The sequence below is a fragment of the Puntigrus tetrazona genome, chromosome 2, assembly GCF_018831695.1.
Source record: "Puntigrus tetrazona isolate hp1 chromosome 2, ASM1883169v1, whole genome shotgun sequence".
NCBI lineage: Eukaryota > Metazoa > Chordata > Actinopteri > Cypriniformes > Cyprinidae > Puntigrus > Puntigrus tetrazona.
In genome coordinates, this window is record NC_056700.1 from 6,999,251 (window position 1) to 7,015,836 (window position 16,586).

The following is a 16,586-nucleotide window of genomic DNA, read 5'->3' on the forward strand; positions in this document are numbered from 1 at the left end:
ATACTATTTCAATTTCTAAGGGCAGCACAATCGTCACTGATCTTCACAAATTAAGTAAAACTTTCATGGATCTTCACTGTCAGACTCTTGCCACAAAACGTCACAGTTGATCTTCCTGAATCAAGCTTCTTTACTGATCGTCCAAAGTCTCGTCATGTCTCGTTGAATTATCTAGAGTTCTGTCACTCCCTGCCTGATGTGCCTAGATGCCGGTGCTACAGACTTACATCTAGTGAGGAGGATCCACTGCCAATGTCAGTCACTGCCCTAAACCAGTACCAAACCCTTTAAATCCATCAGCTCCTAAATTAATTTCCCTTTGTAAAGTGCTTTCAAAAATCAGGGTAGCTTTATGTTGCATTTGGGCTATCACCACCAAAGAACTAAGTTGGCAGTGACCACGAGAATGTTTCACAAGGTGGTTGAAGCTGCTGAATCTTTCAAGGGAGTAGCACACACCGTTGTGTTCCCCGATGTGAGGACATCTGTCACAGTTTCCCCAGAGGTGGCAGATCATGCTGCAGAACCTCTCCAAGGGGCAGTGCTCACAATCATCTTCTAATGTGGTGGTGGCACTTGGCAACACCATTCGTGTTGCGGCTGATGAAATTGCTATTGAACTGATTTTGTGTACCGAGTATACCACTGTAGAACCTCCAGAGGTGGCAGCAACTGCTGTAGAACCTTCAGAGTTGTCATTGATTTCTCCCTGTCAACTCTCATCCTGCCTTGTCACGGCCATGGAGGCAGTTTGTGAATTCTCATCCTGCCCTGTCATGGCTATGGAGCCCGTCAGTTAATCCTCTGTCTGCCCTGTCATGTAGGCCGTCAATGAATCCTCTGCCTGCCCTGTCATGGAGACCATCTGTGAATTGTCATGTTGACCTATCATGGCTGTGGAGACTGTCTGCAAAGCCTCAGTCTGTTCAGTCATGACAACGGAGGCTGTTTGGAAACCACTTATTTGTCCTGTCACAGCTAAGGAGGCTCTCTTTTGAACTCTTGCCTTGTCATTTATGAACTTTCGCTCAGTCCCATCCCGGCCAAGGAGGCTGTCTCTGAATCTCGTTTTCTATACTGTCCCAGCTTTAGAGGTCATTAATGAGCTCTCATCTGGTTCCACACCAACCATATTGACTGCCCATCAACTTCTGTCTCAAGTAATGCAGTCATGGCCAAAATTGTTGGCACCCCTGAATTTTTTCCAGAAAATCAAATATTTCTCACAGAAAAATATTGCATTAACATGTTTTGCTACACACATGTTTATACCCTTTGTGTGTATTGGAACAAAACAAAAAAGGGAGGGAAAACATCTAATTTGACATAATGTCACTCAAAACTGTCACCCTTTCTAATTTGTGGAAAAATTTGTTCAGGCATGCTCCTTTAAACTCACCGGGGGGAAGTAACAGGTGTGCCAGTAATTTTGGCCTTGACTGTAGGTCTGATTTTTTAATTGTTTGCCTTGTCCCCATGTCCGTAAGTGAACAATCTCTTTTTTTAACCGCAGTCAATAAAGCAACCAATTACCTGACACTTTGTCCTTTTATCTGTCTAGGTAGTACTATTCCCACCACCACACATTCATCCCTTAATAACCTATGTTGAATGGTTTGTCACAGGTCTGTCTATGTTGTCTGTCTCTCCTCCGTTTTGTTGTTTTATTTGTTTGCCCAGGTCTTCTGTCGCATTGTGGAGGTCTTCTGATCCACCTGCTCCAGCCTGGTTTTCTGTCCCATTGTGGAGGTCTCCTGTTCCGTCTTTCCTGCTCTGTCTGCTCTACCATGGTGGGTTCCAGCTCCATCTCCTCCACCCTGGTGGCTCCTGCTCTGTCTGCTCTACCCTAGTGGGTTCCAGCTACATCTACTCTGCCATGGTGGTCTTCTTCTCTGCCCTCGAGGTCTGATGTGCTGACTGCTCCACTAGGGTGGTCTTCTGGTCTTCTGGTTCCTGAGTTTCTGCCATTGCACTGTCACACCACCATCTGATCCCCCTGAAACCCATTACTGTTTCCACCTGCTCCCAATTACTACACACACATATAAGTCATATAAGTTTCCCTGTATCTTACCTTATTCATATCTGACCTTGGATTGTGTAATTTGACTCCCTGACCTGTTTGCCTATATATTGACTCTGCCTTTGCCTAGCCTCTACTGTTCCTGTTTGCCATTGATTGACCCTGCCTGTTTCACTATTGCAAATAAAGCTGCAAATGGATTTGCTGGCATCTACCTTTATCCTTACACATATAGATGTTTTGTGTTTCTATGAATTCCTACTCTCATCTAATACATTTGAACTTTATGAAATGTCATATTTATTATCTTTACCTTACTGTAATATTATGTAACTGTTATATTATTGTTATATTTATATCAGGACAAAGTGAATTTTCATTTTAAAATCACAATGTCTGAAATAATGCAAATCAATAAAACATCCCAGAGGAAACTTTTTAATTCCATTAAATAAAACAAAATGTCCAATAAGATTTTAAGCATTAAATAAAATTAGAAAGGAAAAAGTTACATTCTGTTCAAATCAATCAGTATCTAAGGGATTCTAAGAATCCAATAAGATCCTAAAGGATAAACTGAAATTAAAATAGGATTTTTTGACAAGAGCAGTACAAAAATGAAACAATCTAAATGCTTAAGATAACTAATTTTACATTTTGGCATATATGCTTTTCTGACTTCTGCCCCTTTTCACATTATTTCAGATGGGGATTCAAAACTTTTTAAAACGTTTTTACTTTCTTTTGTACAGTTTAAGTTCGAACATTAAAAAATAACTGTTTATTTTTTAGGGGTTCATTGATTATATAAAATTCAGTGAAGGTTGACTAATCTTTGAACAATCTGTATGTCTCATCCATGAGTAGGCCTATTCAATGATGGAGAACATGACATTGAGACCCAGAATCAAGCTGACTAAGCAATACAACTGTAAAGTGAGCTCTTTCATTAAAATACCTGGAAGTAATGAAAAAAAAAATGCAACATCAAATTTACAACTACCTCAATTACAAGTAAATAAAAATTAATTGTATCAAGTTGTGTTTTAGGCACTAAAACAGTACAGTATTTTATAGTGAAATACACTTCATATTGAAATAATGAAGATTGTTGCTGGCCCCTTACTGTCCACCCTTATGAAAGTGTCCTGATATTGATATTGTCATTTTGAATTTAAAATAAGGCAATCTGTGTGATTCAGGTATTTCCAATGAGTTACTCTTCCTACTTGATACTTTAATACTAAACAAAATTAAACTTTGCCAACATATAACTTTGTAAGTGCTATAATGGTGATTTTGGAACTTTATTCTAGAGTGAGAGTGGAAATGGTCCAAAAAGACAAAAATGATCCTCTGCTGTCATCTAGTGGTCATATGGCAATCATGGCAAACATATGGCAAACATTCATTTTACAGTTTTTCTTGATTTTCTTGCTTGCTAACACACTATAACTCATTCATTTGTCCCGGTTTTTTCCAAAAGCATTCATTTAGTTCTGAAAACAAAGACACATTTCTCAAAACTTTTTAACACATTTCACCTGTTTGCACACACATTTCAGTCTGAAAATTCAGTAGCAAAACTGATGACACAGTGACACACAGGTCAGAATCTCAGCATGATATAAACAAGAGCACAAATGATTATAAAATAAATGGTAGTGAGAAACATAGAGGAGGAAAAGGGGAAAATACAGTTTTTCTGAGTCACTTTTGGTGCATTAATTATTTATTATTAAGTATTTGCATTTCTCAAAACAATTCAGCACCACACATTGCATTACTTGCAAAAAAACAAGTTTTTTTTCAATTGTTAACAAGCATTGTTCAATACTGAAACCATGTTTTCAAATTTGTTCACGGAGTCTGCATTACAAACATAAATCTTGACCAAACAGTTGATCTAACCTCCAAAACCCACTCAGACCAACAAAACACTTTATATAGGTCTCAAAATAAGCCTGTTTCATCATAACACTAACATTCTTATTCAGAAAACATACATTTTGTTCATTAAACACTGATTAAAAAACAGGGAACTTTACATAAGATATACAATAGATACTATTGACTGTTCTCAACATATTTCAGTTTTTTTAAAATAAAATCTTCATTTTCATGGTTGACTGTCATGGTGAAAAAACATTGTGTGGCTTGCACAATGACAAAAATAATTCTTGGCCAAATTGCTGACACGATAACTAGGTATTGAAGCATGAATTAAATGTTTTGTCTGAGTAATTACATTTTTCAGATATGCAATGAAACAGGCTTATTTTGAGACCTATATAAAGTGTTTTGTTGGTCTGAGTGGGTTTTGGAGGCAAGATCAAAGTTTATTGCTGAATTTTACTGTATCTGCACCCCTCTATATACAGGGAGTGCAGAATTATTAGGCAAATGAGTATTTTGACCACATCCTCTTTATGCATGTTGTCTTACTCCAAGCTGTATAGGCTCAAAAGCCTACTACCAATTAAGCATATTAGGTGATGTGCATCTCAGTAATGAGAAGGGGTGTGGTCTAATGACATCAACACCCTATATCAGGTGTGTGTAATTATTAGGCAACTTAAAAAAAACAAAAATATACCCATTTCAATAATTTATTTTCACCAGTGAAACCAATATAACATCTCAACATTCACAAATATACATTTCTGACATTCAAAAATAAAACCAAAACAAAATCAGTGATCAATATAGCCACCTTTCTTTGCAAGGACACTCAAAAGCCTGCCATCCATGGATTCTGTCAGTGTTTTGATCTGTTCACCATCAACATTGCGTGCAGCAGCAACCACAGCCTCCCAGACACTGTTCAGAGAGGTGTACTGTTTTCCCTCCTTGTAAATCTCACATTTCATGATGGACCACAGGTTCTCTATGGGGTTCAGATCAGGTGAACAAGGAGGCCAAGTCATTAGTTTTTTTTCCTTTTAGACCCTTTCTTGCCAGCCCTGCTGTGGAGTACTTGGACGCGTGTGATGGAGCATTGTCCTGCATGAAAATCATGTTTTTCTTGAAGGATGCAGACTTCTTCCTGTACCACTGCTTGAAGACCGTGTCTTCCAGAAACTGGCAGTAGGACTGGGAGTTGAGCTTGACTCCATCCTCAACCCGAAAAGGCCCCACAAGCTCATCTTTGATGATACCAGCCCAAACCAGTACTCCACCTCCACCTTGCTGGCGTCTGAGTCGGACTGGAGCTCTCTTCCCTTTACTGATCCAGCCACGGGCCCATCCATCTTGCCCATCAAGACTCACTCTCATTTCATCAGTCCATAAAACCTTAGAAAAATCAGTCTTGAGATATTTCTTGGCCCAGTCTTGACGTTTCAGCTTGTGTGTCTTGTTCAGTGGTGGTTGTTTTTCAGCCTTTCTTACCTTGGCCATGTCTCTGAGTATTGCACACCTTGTGCTTTTGGGCACTCCAGTAATGTTGCAGCTCTGAAATATGGCAAAACTGGTGGCAAGTGGCATCTTGGCAGCTGCACACTTGACTTTTCTCAGTTCACGGGCAGTTATTTTGCACCTTGGTTTTTCCACACGCTTCTTGCGACCCTGTTGACTATTTTGAATGAAACGCTTGATTGGTCGATGAGCACGCTTCATAAGCTTGGCAATTTTAAGAGTGCTGCATCCCTCTGCAAGATATCTCACTATTTTTGACTTTTCGGATCCTGTCAAGTCCTTCTTTTGACCCATTTTGCCAAAGGAAAGGAAGTTGCCTAATAATTATGCACACCTGATATAGGGTGTTGATGTCATTAGACCACACCCCTTCTCATTACTGAGATGCACATCACCTAATATGCTTAATTGGTAGTAGGCTTTCGAGCCTATACAGCTTGGAGTAAGACAACATGCATAAAGAGGATGATGTGGTCAAAATACTCATTTGCCTAATAATTCTGCACTCCCTGTATGCTACATACTGTAACAGACATTTACTGGCAAAATATTAATCCTGTTTCCCAAAAGGAGGTTTTAGTAACAGTGTTTTGAATTGATCTCACTAGTGTTTTATAGGGAGTGAAGTAGTCTTTGTATTTGGAAGGTCTGTGCATCATCTGAGGCCGAAGTTTGCGTGCTTGCCCTCATATAATTTGGACATAGTGTTATTTCACAAACTGCTCATTTCATGTCTTTGTCCATCAACATATCATTACGATGGGGTATGGTTTTATTTTTATTTCTCTGTGCATGTTTTTTTTTCCCCTCATAGAGAAAGTTCGCTATACCAACCATTATATTACTGACAGACTACAAAGGTTTGACCTAAAAATCTCAAAATTGAAGAAAAAAGACATCCACACTTTGCAAATTGCACAGGTTGTAAATTAGAAATTTTTCAAAAACAGTTTTACAAACGTTAATAACATGGCTTTCAAAGGAAAGATTACTATCAAATAGCACACCTAGTCTCCTAAACGAATAATTCACCCAAAAGTGAAAATTACTTCATATTTTACTCACCCCCAATCCATCCTAGGCATATATGACTTAAATATAATTATACTTATAATTTTAAAACTAGAAATATGTTTGTTACAAAAAAACCCCATCAATCTGCTTCAGAGAACATGTGATAAGGCGAAGTAGTACAAGTTATTTTTACATGACATGACAGTACTTGCAGATATATCCAATTTCCAGAGCATCAAAATAAAGTCTCTATTCACCCACATCACCAAGCTTGGAAGAGCCAGGATACATTTAAAAAAAAAAAAAAAAAAAAACGCTCCAACTGTGTTTGTCTGAAAGAAGAAAGTCATATAAGCCTAGGATGGCCTTGCAGTCAGTAAAATATGGAATCATTTTAATTTTTGGGTAAACTATTCCTTTAACCGATGAAGAAGAATTGATAGAGCTGCCATTAGACAGTTAGACAATATATGTGGGGAGTTTAGGTCTGATAATTAACACCTGTGCATACCAAATAGTTTCTGTTATAGGTGTGTTTCATCGGGCCACAAAGAAAGCTGAGTATCATCAACATAACAGTCAAAGCTAGCACTGTGTCTCTTGATAATGTCTCCCAAGGGTAACATGTAAAGTGTTGGAAATCTTCACAGGGACAATTTTTCTCTGAGAAGAAATATAATTGTGAGGAAACTACCTTTTCTATTATCTCTGACAGAAAATGGAGATTGAAGAGTGGTCTGTAATTACAGTAACTAGATCTTTGAAGTCAAGTTGTGTTTTTTTTAATGAGAGGCTAAATAACAGCCAATTTCGTTTTAGGGGCATATCCTAATGACAAACAATAGCCAAAAAAGGATCTATTACTTTTGAAACACCTCTTTTAGTAGTTTAGATGGTCTAACATACATGTTGTTGGTTTAGATGATGGTTTACATGACACACATGAATATCACAGTTCTGTCCATTACTCATAACACGTAGATGAGAAGGGGGTAAGGGGTCTTCCTGACCTTCTACCATGGCTCTGTAAAAGCAACACAATTAGTCTTCCAGTCTTGCTACAAAAATTACTTAAATAAAAAAATAAATATATAAATCATTCATTCATTCAGGATCCTCTGCCAGGTAGTATTGGTAGTATACTACAAATGGTGATGTCTTTTTGTCATTTTTTCTACCAGGTGGAAGTCCCCCCCCTCCCCCCTCATCTTGAGCCCTGTAATATAACCTAAAATCAGCTGTTTTTAAATTGAATTAAAAAAAAATAAATAAATACATTAGTCAACATTTGAAGTGGATCAAATCCTTTCAAAAAAATTATCTAACCAAAATGCGTTCTTGTTTTAGGACATCTTTAAACTTTTTTAATCCAGATGGATTAAATTTCAGAATTTCAGATGGTGTTGTTTGAGAGTATAGGAATTGATATTTGATTTTCATTTGCATGTATTCAAAAGTTTATATATCTGCATTTGGATTAATTATGCGGTGGTGTATGCTCATGTTTCCTTTCACCACAAGAGGACAGAGTTTAACAGTGTAAAGGTCTGTTAATTATGACCTGCAATTGTTTTTGCTTTCCCCCTTTTTACACGCCAGAGAGCGTTTACATGTTGAACTACTACATGAAAACTGTCAACGTGACACTCTTGGTAAGAAAATCTCTTTGGAAAAATGTATTTAATCAGGACTATGTTTGGTTAAGATTTTTTTTTTTTTTGAAAGGTAGGTCTCTCTTTCTTTGACAGGCAGCAGTATTAGGGTCATGCTTAATTTGCACACAACTTCAACGTCTATGCAATGTGTGGACACCTCTTTGTTTCTGTAGGTTTTACTAAAATTATTACTATATCAGGTTGACTAATGTAATATTTTGTTTCATTCATAAAGCTTTATTCAGAGTGTTGCTTAATTATTTTTGTTCTGTATATCAGTCTAAAGACTTCTAAAACGTAACATTATCTGATTTCCACGTTTTTTTTCCTCTTTTTCCTCCTGAACACCATTTTTTTTTTTTTTAAATCTATCAGAATACCCTTACTTGGCTTACATACTCCGGAACTTATAGTATATACACTATAGCTAAAGTGGAGTACATTTTGTAATGGAAGCTGTGCATTATAAAACGTGATGACATGACCATTCACCTCAAGAGAAAAGACCACATATATACAAGTACACCATAACAGAAATTATGCATATTTTTGCCCTTTCTGACATAGACCTCACACAGCATACTAACATGTTTGCCTACTACTGACTGCTGCCTTATTCAAAAAAATTAATCAACAACTGGTATATAAAAAGTTGCCTGAGTTTTGACACCTTGAGCAAAGATGAACATAAGTTAACCGACTTGTTTGTGGTGAAAAACCAATTCATAGTTTTCTTCTCACAATTTTAGTTGGTTTTACAGCTGCAAATGAATGAGATGGCTTTAATACAGTCAGTATAGGTCAACATTATGCTTTGAGAGCTAGAGGTCTAATTTAGTCTTTTATTCATATTTCTGAATGCATGTCAATTTGCTCCCTTGCTTAAAACAACAGATTTTACATGAATCCTTGCAGGATAAAAAAAAAAAAAAAAAAAAAAAAAAAAAAAAAAAAAGTACTATATACCTTAGATTAGCAAGGTTTTTCATAATATTTTTTTTTTTTGTAATTGCCAATGATTGGCATAGAGAAAGACGGGCATTGTAGACACAGCACATGCTTTTAAACGAGGTTCTTCGAAAAAAAAAAAATAGGCATCTCTTACTGTAACAGTTGATTTACAGATGCTTGTTGGAACTCTGTTGTTCCTCTACGTTCCTTTTCTTAAAGGACTGTTATGATAATTGAAAAAAGCAAGAACAGTCCTGCTCGGTGTCTGGAGACTTTCAGGTTACAAGCACCGATTTAAAATATAATCCTATATTAAAACACATTGAGGAGCCTTTTTTTGTGCCACAATGTTTTTTCTGTTAATGATGAATACAACTATGACTACAAAGAGATTTTCCTGAATGCTTTCCCTCTGGTCCATTTTGCCAATACTCAAATAACATTTTCAATGCAGCACAGCTGTGATTAGTCTCTCACTAATAAACATTATTTCTCAGAGTCCTATTCCCTCTATTAAACTGCCATTGAAATGCATTAAAAGCTTCAACGCCCAATTTTTTAAGCATTTGTTTTGTGGATCTCTCATCAAAAACCAGTAGCTGGACAGGTTTAAGCCTAAAATTATCATTTTAAATCAAGAATTACAATAACATAATAGCTGGTTAATGATTAGTATGGTATAAGTTAAACATGAAGACAGTGCTGCTCACCCACATGCGCACATAAAATCTTGAAAAATGAGTCGGCCCAAGCTTTTTACACAACCAATTTACTGAAAGATCATCAGGACTTGAAAGAAGACTGCTTTTAGCAGTCATTCGATTACATGTGATAATAGTGGGTCCAGTGCATCCACATTCATTACATTTACTTCAAGTAGAAATGCTCTTGGTCTGCATTACTCAATACTGATATTGCTAGCTGGTTTAACTGCATCCATGAGGTGTATAAATGGCAAGCATGACAGAGACATGAACAGAGTCTGAGCATACAATAAAACTGTGTGTGCCACAAATCCAATTTAACATTTCACAGATTTGCAATTTTGGTGTACCTTGAACATATGATGATTCAATGTTTGTAACTGAATTTAAACAGCATTTAATAATCAGTTTAGATTATTGGTCAATTAGAATATTTTCCTAGAAAAACAGCAAACATTCTACAAGTTTTTCCAGCCCCATCTATACATCACAAAATAACTCAAACCTCTGACGATTCAATGCAAAGTTTCCAAGCAGAATCAATATTAAAGCCAAACAAAAGCTTTCATTTGATCAATGCTAGCAACAAATTTTATTGGCTTTTCTTCATCTTCCAAATGTAAATTTAGAACAAATCAAAAATAAAATAAGTTTGTCAACTAAATCAAAAACTAAGAACTCCATGGTACGCATATTAAAACAAAGTGCTCAATCACATACAAGAAATAAATTAAATGAAATTTATTCCATCACTATATAGATAATATATATTTATATATTAAACAAAAACTTCAGGCTTTTTTCCCACAATTAAGACTTTAAACATCACAAGACATATCCTTCAGTAAGTGCCCATGAAAGAAAGTAGCATGGGTCTTGTTCAATAGTCAGTAAGAATCAAGATTTTCTCATGCTGTCCTCTGGACTCTGACCTGACCATGTGGCAGCAGTGGACATCTTAGGCGTGGCTGATGGGCAGCTGTGTCAATGAGTGGGGCAAGAGAGGCTGCAGAACCAGTGAAGAGGGAGAGTGGACTACAAAGATGAAAAGTTAATGTCTAGTCTCAAAACTTCAGTCATGGAGAGCTCATATACATACACAATTTTTTTTTGTTTTTTTACATAAGACTTAATTTAGTATGAAAAACTACTCAAAACTCACATAGAATATTGCGATATTCCACATAACATACCATCCATATAGGAGTGTAGTGCAGTCAGCATAGGGGTGTCTACAGGGGCAAAAGCAGTGTACTGAAATTCATCTATTAGGGGAGGAGAAAGCCGAGTGGACTGCAGAGATGACACTGGTGCAGCTGAAGAGTGATTTGGGCTAACATGCTTCTTATGACGAGCTCGACAGTTCTGAAACCAAACCTGAGCGGCAGATGGATGAAGTACTGACAGTACACTAGTTTAGTAATATGCATAAAACTACAATAAAAATAAACTGATTAAAAAGAGATGGATAGATAGATAGATAGATACCTGAATAACCCTCCGGCTTAGACCAGTTCTTTCTGCCAACTTTTGTAAAGTCTGAGCATCTGGATTGTTGTCCTGAGCAAACTGGGCTTGCATTACCTTAAAAATCACATTATATACAAATAAATATAAAAAAAAAAAAAAAAAAAAAAACACACACACACATAGTACCCATTTCTTTGCATGCGCTGCTCAGTATTAGACTTGAATATCTGGCTTTTGTTCAACAACAACCACCACCACCACCACCACCACCCAATTGAGAATTTCAATATTAACCTGTAACTGGTCAGCTGTAAAACTGGTCCGTGCCCTCTTGGCTGGTTTAGGCTGATTTACTTCCTGCTCTGAGGGAACAGCTCCCTCCGCATTCACTCCTTTTCCTACAGTAAACCACAAAGTTCATCAACAAGAGCAGAATTAAATTCAAGCTCTGATTCTATAGAAACCAGAATGTATTACGAGTAACTATGTTAATTTTAACCATATAGGGTATACTATATATCCATTTAAATGGAAACGTATTTGCAAAATCTGACCATTCTCCATGACACGTTTCAGGTTGTCCAACATGCAGTCATAATGCACACGACACAGAACCCTCTCATCTACCAGTGCAAACTCTTCTCCTGTGGACAGCTGTCTCTTGCAAGAGAAGCAAGCAAAGCAAGCCAGGTGGTAGGTGTTTCCTTTTGCCCTGCGGACCCAGTCGTTTGAATGGATATTCCTACCACAGTGAGCACAACGCGTTCCGTACTTTCTGCAAGAAAAAGTATTTGATAAGAACTTGCATATTTAAAAGTTTAACAAGCTTGTGTGGCATTTCTTTGGTAAAGAAACAGCACTCCAGGAAAAACCACAGAGAAGGAATGAAAACACTAGTCAGCTATTGTCTACCTAATTTTTTTCCGGTAGAAAACACCAACCAAAATTAATTTAGGTAGATTTAACAATGAAATCTCTGCAAAGTGAAAACTCGGAGGCATTGGAAATCGACAGCATGACAGTTTTGCAGTATTTATTGCTGGGGGGGTAGCTTTACCTGAAGTAGTCCAATTTACAGAATATCTCCTTTTCTTTTATATAACAGCTGATGTGTCTGCCCAAAGATGTTTGACACACGCTGCACGACAGACATCTCACGTGCCAGCACATATCGTTCACCTGAGGTGTAAAAGTTAAAAAAATTCCGTTTTCGAACGAAACGTGTGTAGATAAGAAAAAAATAGTAAAGTTTAGTTGGAATTTGGGAAACCCAGAGCGGAACGGCAATTTGGCTATAGAACACTCGCCTGAAAGATTTGTTAAACTTAAAATATTTAATACGCACCTTTAACAGATATTTGTCGACGATCTCGGTGCCACAGCTGGTACAGATGGCTTTCTCTGTCATGGCATGAAGTGAAGAGCCGGGCGACAAAGACGACGACGAACACGATACCTCTTCAAACAGCGCTTGGGTTTTATCCTGGAGAAAAAGAAGAAGAAGAAAAAACTTAAGTCTTATAAAACGTAGATAAATTAAACCTCTGGCCAATAAACCGTAGGCTAGTTTAGGGACGAGAATGCAGCCTCATCGTTTAGGAAACAAAGTCAGGGAACTTCCTGTGGTATTTCAGAAGTCTTTGACTAAACAAATAAATAGATAGGCTACGTAAATTAAAAAAAAAAAGTAATCAAGTCCAGAAATGTTTAAAAAAATTGTTACTACTACCACTGCGTTTAGAACTTGATGCAGCTCTACGGTGTGAGAAGTGCAGAGGACTGAACCTCCACAGGGCGCGGGCATGACGAGAGAAGCTCAAACACACTGTATACCCTGCCCGCTAGAGCTACCGTCTTTTAACCTGGGCGGCCAAGCGACCCATTAACGGCCACTTGCCTTTTTACCATGACAACCTCTACAAGCGAGCAAGGAGAGGTGCAGAAATACGGGCGATTCTTAACACAAAGCGTCTTCCTCTTCGTTTCATGCACTGAAACTCCTCAGGTAGATATTAACTGGCTTTCTATCGGCTTATTTACCCATATATGTTGCTTTCCAAAGTGCCTCTTTCTTTCTTTTCTTTTTTTTGTCTTTCTCGCTCTCTACCTATCTCTTTCTTTCTTTTCTTAACCCTTTTAAATTATTTAAAAACTTTAGAAAAAACAACTGCCGCCATTTCATTAAGAAAACAAACCCCCCTGATTAGTGATATAATTTATATTAATTGCACGCAAGCCTTGCCTGTGGCGCAGCTGAGGATGTTACCGTAATTCAGAAGCGAATGCGGTTTCAGTTCTCGCTGATAAACCGGAATAAATAGGCTAATAGTTTAACGAATAATGGGGGACACCGTTTGTCTGCAACATAAATTTGTTCTTTAAATTCTATATATTTAGAATTTTATAAAATTTTTATAAATGCAAATATTCCAAAATATAGAGACCACATAATGACTTATTGATAAAACAAGAAATAAAAATGGCTGGAAATAAAAAAATAAAGTGCACACTAAGATATTTCAAAAATATAAGCAAATTCATGTTCACTTACAGTGTTCTTGCTTGGACTTTCCTTCGATGTGGTTTGTTCATTTTTCCAGTACATTGCCCAGTATGTTTTATCCACTCTCAGATCTCTTGTAGGCCTGGGCTACTGCGAGAATTAATCCATATGGGTGCTGCAGCTGAATGCACGTCGTGACCATGTTTTAACTCAAATTTTTGTTTTCCTTAGTAAGGGTGGAACTTTTCCCTCAGTTCTCACTACTGGCCGCACCTCCCTGTCACATTTACACACGCCTATTATTTGAGGACCGAGTTGCGTGAAAAAGACTTGTAAACAAACAGCATAATATTTTGTTGAAACCAGAAAGCAGCAATTTTGATAAATACATTTTGGAAACGACTTTTTAACTTACTATTTATAAGTAGCCTATAGCAAATAATAGGCTACAGAAGGTTTCTTTCATTGGTTTACGTTTTGATTGCACATCAAAATTATGTTGTTGTTGTTGTTTAACGTACCAGTAAGATAAAAAAATCTGCCTGTCATAAAAAGCAGTGATAACTGTGTTTTGTTACAAATAATCACATCATATAATCATAATCATATCGTTTGTATCATGGTATTATTACGCGGGTTTGACCGTTTGCTACATCAATAGTCCAATAACTAAATACTTCTAGGTTTGGAAATATGCATAATGAGATGTCGATTTATGATTAAATTAAACATTTATTTCACTGTTTCATTAGGAAGAGTGCATATCACTTAACCTGCCTATATAAATGCATGCCAATATTATTGTCGTTTGTTCATTAGATATTATTATTGTTATTATTATCATTACTGTTATTTAATGACATTTTTTTCTTATCGGTTTATGTTGATATTACTGGTTAAATTAGTCGGGCTAATTTATTTTTATGTTATGTTTCCCTAAGCTAATTTTACATTGCTATTTTCAAATATTTCACTGCGCACTGTTGGTGCTGTTAAAATTTGTTTTTATCTCAGGATGGTAATTATGATATCAAAACTAAAAACGAGCTGAATGAGGAAAAATGCGTTCTAAAATGGTAAACAAAATAGCATGTGCAGCCTAGTAATCCGAAGCCAATCACAACTTCCGCTGAACCTACAAGTCAAGTATTTATTTAACATATGTCCACATAGTCTATTTGTTTACATAGGCGATATACATTAATAATTAGATGTTACTCATTTTATAATAACCATTTTTGTCGTTCACCGTATGATGAATAGCATTATAAGCATTGTAAATTGGCTAATATTATTAAGTTGTAGCTATTAAATATAGCCAGACATTTGAGTTAATTTTAAACAGCTCACATATCTGCATATGAAAGGACACTGGCTACTTAATTACAAAAGCAATATTTTTACATTCCGCTCTATTCTTGGCTATGTGATTTGGATAATTAGACGTGGAGAATGTAAAGCAGTTTTGGATATGCGAAAGGTGTCGGTCAAGTCAAAGCGCGTGACTTTTTTTTGCGTCCAACTAGTAAACAGATTTATGTGGTTTGTTTTTGCTAATGCAAAAACCTAATGGCGTGACCGCTAACAGGAACGATTTTTTATTTCAGACAATGTCATCTTTATTGTTTGAATGCTTATTAAATCGCTTATTGAAAATATGTTGACTAGACTTTTTACATGCTTCAGAATTCATCTTATTTCTTAACTTTGAGAAAAGAGTGTTTTATTATTTTATAAAGAAGATAACACCAATTTAGTATGTTTCTCTAGCTTTGGAATTCTGGAAATCGAATTTAAATTTTGAAATCTGCCTTCCTTTGTTATGTATTCCACTATTTCTTGTATTGTTTTCAGTAGTTCATGTTATGTCTTCCATTTTCATTGGTTTTAAATTCTACTTTTTATTATATTTTGCCATGATTTTCTTATTCTATAGAATTTATTGTCTTTATGTACATATAGATATGCCTGTGGTTTTGTGCTTAATGTAAAAACCTTACTTTTACTAGTTTATTGTCTCTGTATTAAGATGTGTGGAAAGATTGTTCTACCTACTTGTGGTTTAAGTGGTGGTCGTGACCTACTAAGTAACATTGTTCCTGTACAGTTTTGCAGTTTTACAAATAGCCTACTAATGTTGTTCTGTCATAGAATGTGAAAGTTTAGATTTAAAATGTCCGGGTTGTTAATCAGACTTAGATTTGGAGGCCCAAATCAATTCAGGAATATTCAGCAGTTGTTATATGAGCAAGCAATAATTAAATAAACAAATACATTTACAACCAATTCATTAATTTAAATCTAAATTATAATTAATTATTTGGCATTTACAGGTCCTATTTCAGAATCAAAACACTGTTTGTGTTTCTGAAATTAATGAGGGTTATCTAGCCTTAGCTTGAATCTGTTTTGATTTTGAGAGTGAATCTCACATTTATGTGCAGATGTAATTTCCTAAACATTGCAGCATGTTTGTAGACATTGGTTGAATTGCCAGCATGTAAAAACAGTTTATTTAAATTAGATTATATTGCTACGTATAAGTGTGCAAAGAGCTTTCCCTTTATATTAACAAAAAAAAACTGTCACTCGCTTCCATTATAAATTAAATTATAGAGTTCTGCACTACACAGTAAATCTCTTTTTTACAAACATTTTGTTCTAATGAAAGAATTCACAAGCACACAGTTCATCACTAAATAAAAAAATAACTTAAAGACCTCTCTGAATGGACATTGTTAAAAAAAACCGATATGTCTTTAACTAGCTACATTGCTCAACACTACAAAAACACTTTGAAATAGCAATGTTTGATTCTCCCCCGAATGCAAAGAAAATAAAAAATTTGG

General features: G+C 36.2%; 1 protein-coding gene across 8 annotated transcripts; it reads right to left on the reverse strand.

Annotated features, from left to right (window-relative positions):
- Positions 1–10,332: 10,332 nt before the first annotated feature.
- Positions 10,333–13,964, reverse strand: lhx8a (LIM homeobox 8a). Of its 8 annotated transcripts, none has more exons than XM_043254999.1 (8): positions 13,786–13,964; positions 12,580–12,717; positions 12,292–12,413; positions 11,789–12,009; positions 11,529–11,632; positions 11,253–11,348; positions 10,927–11,141; positions 10,333–10,799 (listed from the first exon to the last, which is right to left on the reverse strand). In XM_043254999.1, the coding sequence occupies exons 1-8, from the start codon at positions 13,837–13,839 to the stop codon at positions 10,673–10,675; spliced, it is 1,077 nt and encodes a 358-aa protein (XP_043110934.1). In that variant the 5' UTR covers positions 13,840–13,964; the 3' UTR covers positions 10,333–10,672. The 8 variants fall into 8 exon arrangements, 6 of the variants coding, with proteins under 6 accessions (XP_043110934.1, XP_043110952.1, XP_043110971.1 ...); XM_043255017.1 differs by having other exon boundaries at positions 10,958–11,141; positions 13,786–13,960; XM_043255036.1 differs by lacking the exon at positions 13,786–13,964 and adding an exon at positions 13,275–13,407.
- Between the last annotated feature and the right edge of the window lie 2,622 nt (positions 13,965–16,586).

Excerpts from the sequence above, each read along its gene's own strand:
- lhx8a (XM_043254989.1), bottom strand. The coding sequence starts at position 13,038 with ATGCCCGCGCCCTGTGGAGGTTCAGTCCTCTGCACTTCTCACACCGTA. Across the intron at positions 11,142-11,252 it reads TAAGCCGGAGGGTTATTCAG|GTTTGGTTTCAGAACTGTCG; the intron begins GTATCTATCTAT and ends TCTGCCGCTCAG. Across the intron at positions 10,800-10,926 it reads GGAATATCGCAATATTCTAT|TCCACTCTCCCTCTTCACTG; the intron begins GTGAGTTTTGAG and ends TCATCTTTGTAG.